Source organism: Oryx dammah, unplaced genomic scaffold (assembly GCF_014754425.2).
Source record: "Oryx dammah isolate SB20612 unplaced genomic scaffold, SCBI_Odam_1.1 HiC_scaffold_2, whole genome shotgun sequence".
Taxonomy (NCBI): Eukaryota; Metazoa; Chordata; class Mammalia; order Artiodactyla; family Bovidae; genus Oryx; species Oryx dammah.
This window is the reverse complement of record NW_024070186.1, coordinates 157,447,444-157,448,835: the sequence shown is the minus strand read 5'-3', so window position 1 is coordinate 157,448,835 and position 1,392 is coordinate 157,447,444. Positions and strand designations below refer to the sequence as shown.

General features: G+C 55.0%; 1 protein-coding gene across 1 annotated transcript in view; it reads right to left on the bottom strand.

Moving 5' to 3' along the window:
• LOC120882243 (hemoglobin subunit zeta-like) overlaps positions 1-437 on the bottom strand; it is a 6,009-nt gene extending 5,572 nt beyond the window's left edge. Inside the window, exon 1 of the mRNA XM_040266157.1 lies at positions 343-437. Coding sequence (XP_040122091.1) covers positions 343-437 — 95 coding nt within the window. The remainder of the gene's footprint in view (positions 1-342) is intronic.
• Between the last annotated feature and the right edge of the window lie 955 nt (positions 438-1,392).

Sequence of the window (1,392 nt, the reverse complement as noted above, 5' to 3'; positions counted from 1 at the left end):
CCCTCCTCACTCACTCTCCTCATTCACCCTCCTCACTCACTCTTCTCACTCACCCTCCTCACTCACCCTCCTCACTCACTCTCCTCACTCACCCTCCTCCCTCAGTCTCCTCACTCTCCCCTCCTCACTCACCCTCCTCACTCACCCTCCTCACTCTCCCCTCCTCACTCACCCTCCTCACTCACCCTCCTCACTCACTCTCCTCACTCACTCTCCTCACTGTCCCTCCTCACTCACCCTCCTCAGTCACCCCTCCTCACTGACCCCTGTTCTCACTGACTCCTGACCCCACTGACCCACAAGGTCCCCTCCAGGCTCCACCCCAGCCCACCTGGTGCTCACCTCTCCAGGGTCTTGGTACCAATGACGTCTGCCTGTGTGGAGATCTTGCTCCACAGGGACAGGATGATGGTCCTCTCAGTCCTGGTCAGAGACATGGTGGCAGCTGAGCGGGAGCTTGACTTACTGAAAACTGGTGTTGGTGATGCTCAGCCCCCAGGGTCCCCTTAGATATGTGGAACCAGGGTTAGGGCCAGGGTCATCACTGGGAGAAGGGAGGGGGCGATGGGGTGGGTTTCTTATCATTTCCAGTGGCAGCGGGTGGTCAGGGCCTGGTGGGCTTGATGGCTGAGGGGCTGTCACTTCGGCTGCCCCTGCAGAGCCACAGCCAGAGCAGGTCACAGGGAGATGGGAGCCCTGGCCTGGCCAAGGGTCCGTGTGTCCACTCAGCCCAGGGCCCAGCCTCCATAACAATTGTCCCTGACCTGCCTGTCCCTCTGAGGGAAGGATGACCTGGGGGGCATCCCTCCCAGAAGCGCTCTGTGTTCTTACTTTAAGTTTCTGCGGCTCCACCTGATAAGAAAAGTGAAGCCGGCTGTCACAAGGTGGGCGTAACAGTCTTGGCTTCTGGCCCTCTCCATCCTTTGCTGTAGCCCCCTCCTCACCCAGCTGAGGCTCCTTCTGAGGTCTCCTCCACCCACAGGCCCCCAGATGCCTGGTGGGGGCCTCTGCCAGCTGGCACCCAGGGGAGGGGCTGGCCCTTCACGCAGTGCCTGGGGCACAGAAACCCACGGTTTTCCCTCCCAGGTTTCCATCCCAGCTGGTGTCCTCACCTGCTTTACCCTCTTAGCTTATCCCCTCCTCCCCAAGGCAACCATTTCTATGTGCTTCTTGAGTTCTTTGTTCTTGCAAAGAGCATATATATATGTATATATATATGTGTGTGTATATAATTAAACAGATTATAGCTTGATTAAAATTTTTAAATTCTTATAAACCTTTCCTTATAAGCACATCTCTTTTGAAAGATAGGATTTTTTTAATAAGAAGGGGAAGAAATTGGATATACCACAATTAATTTGGGCTTCCCTCATAACTCAGCTGGTAAAGAAT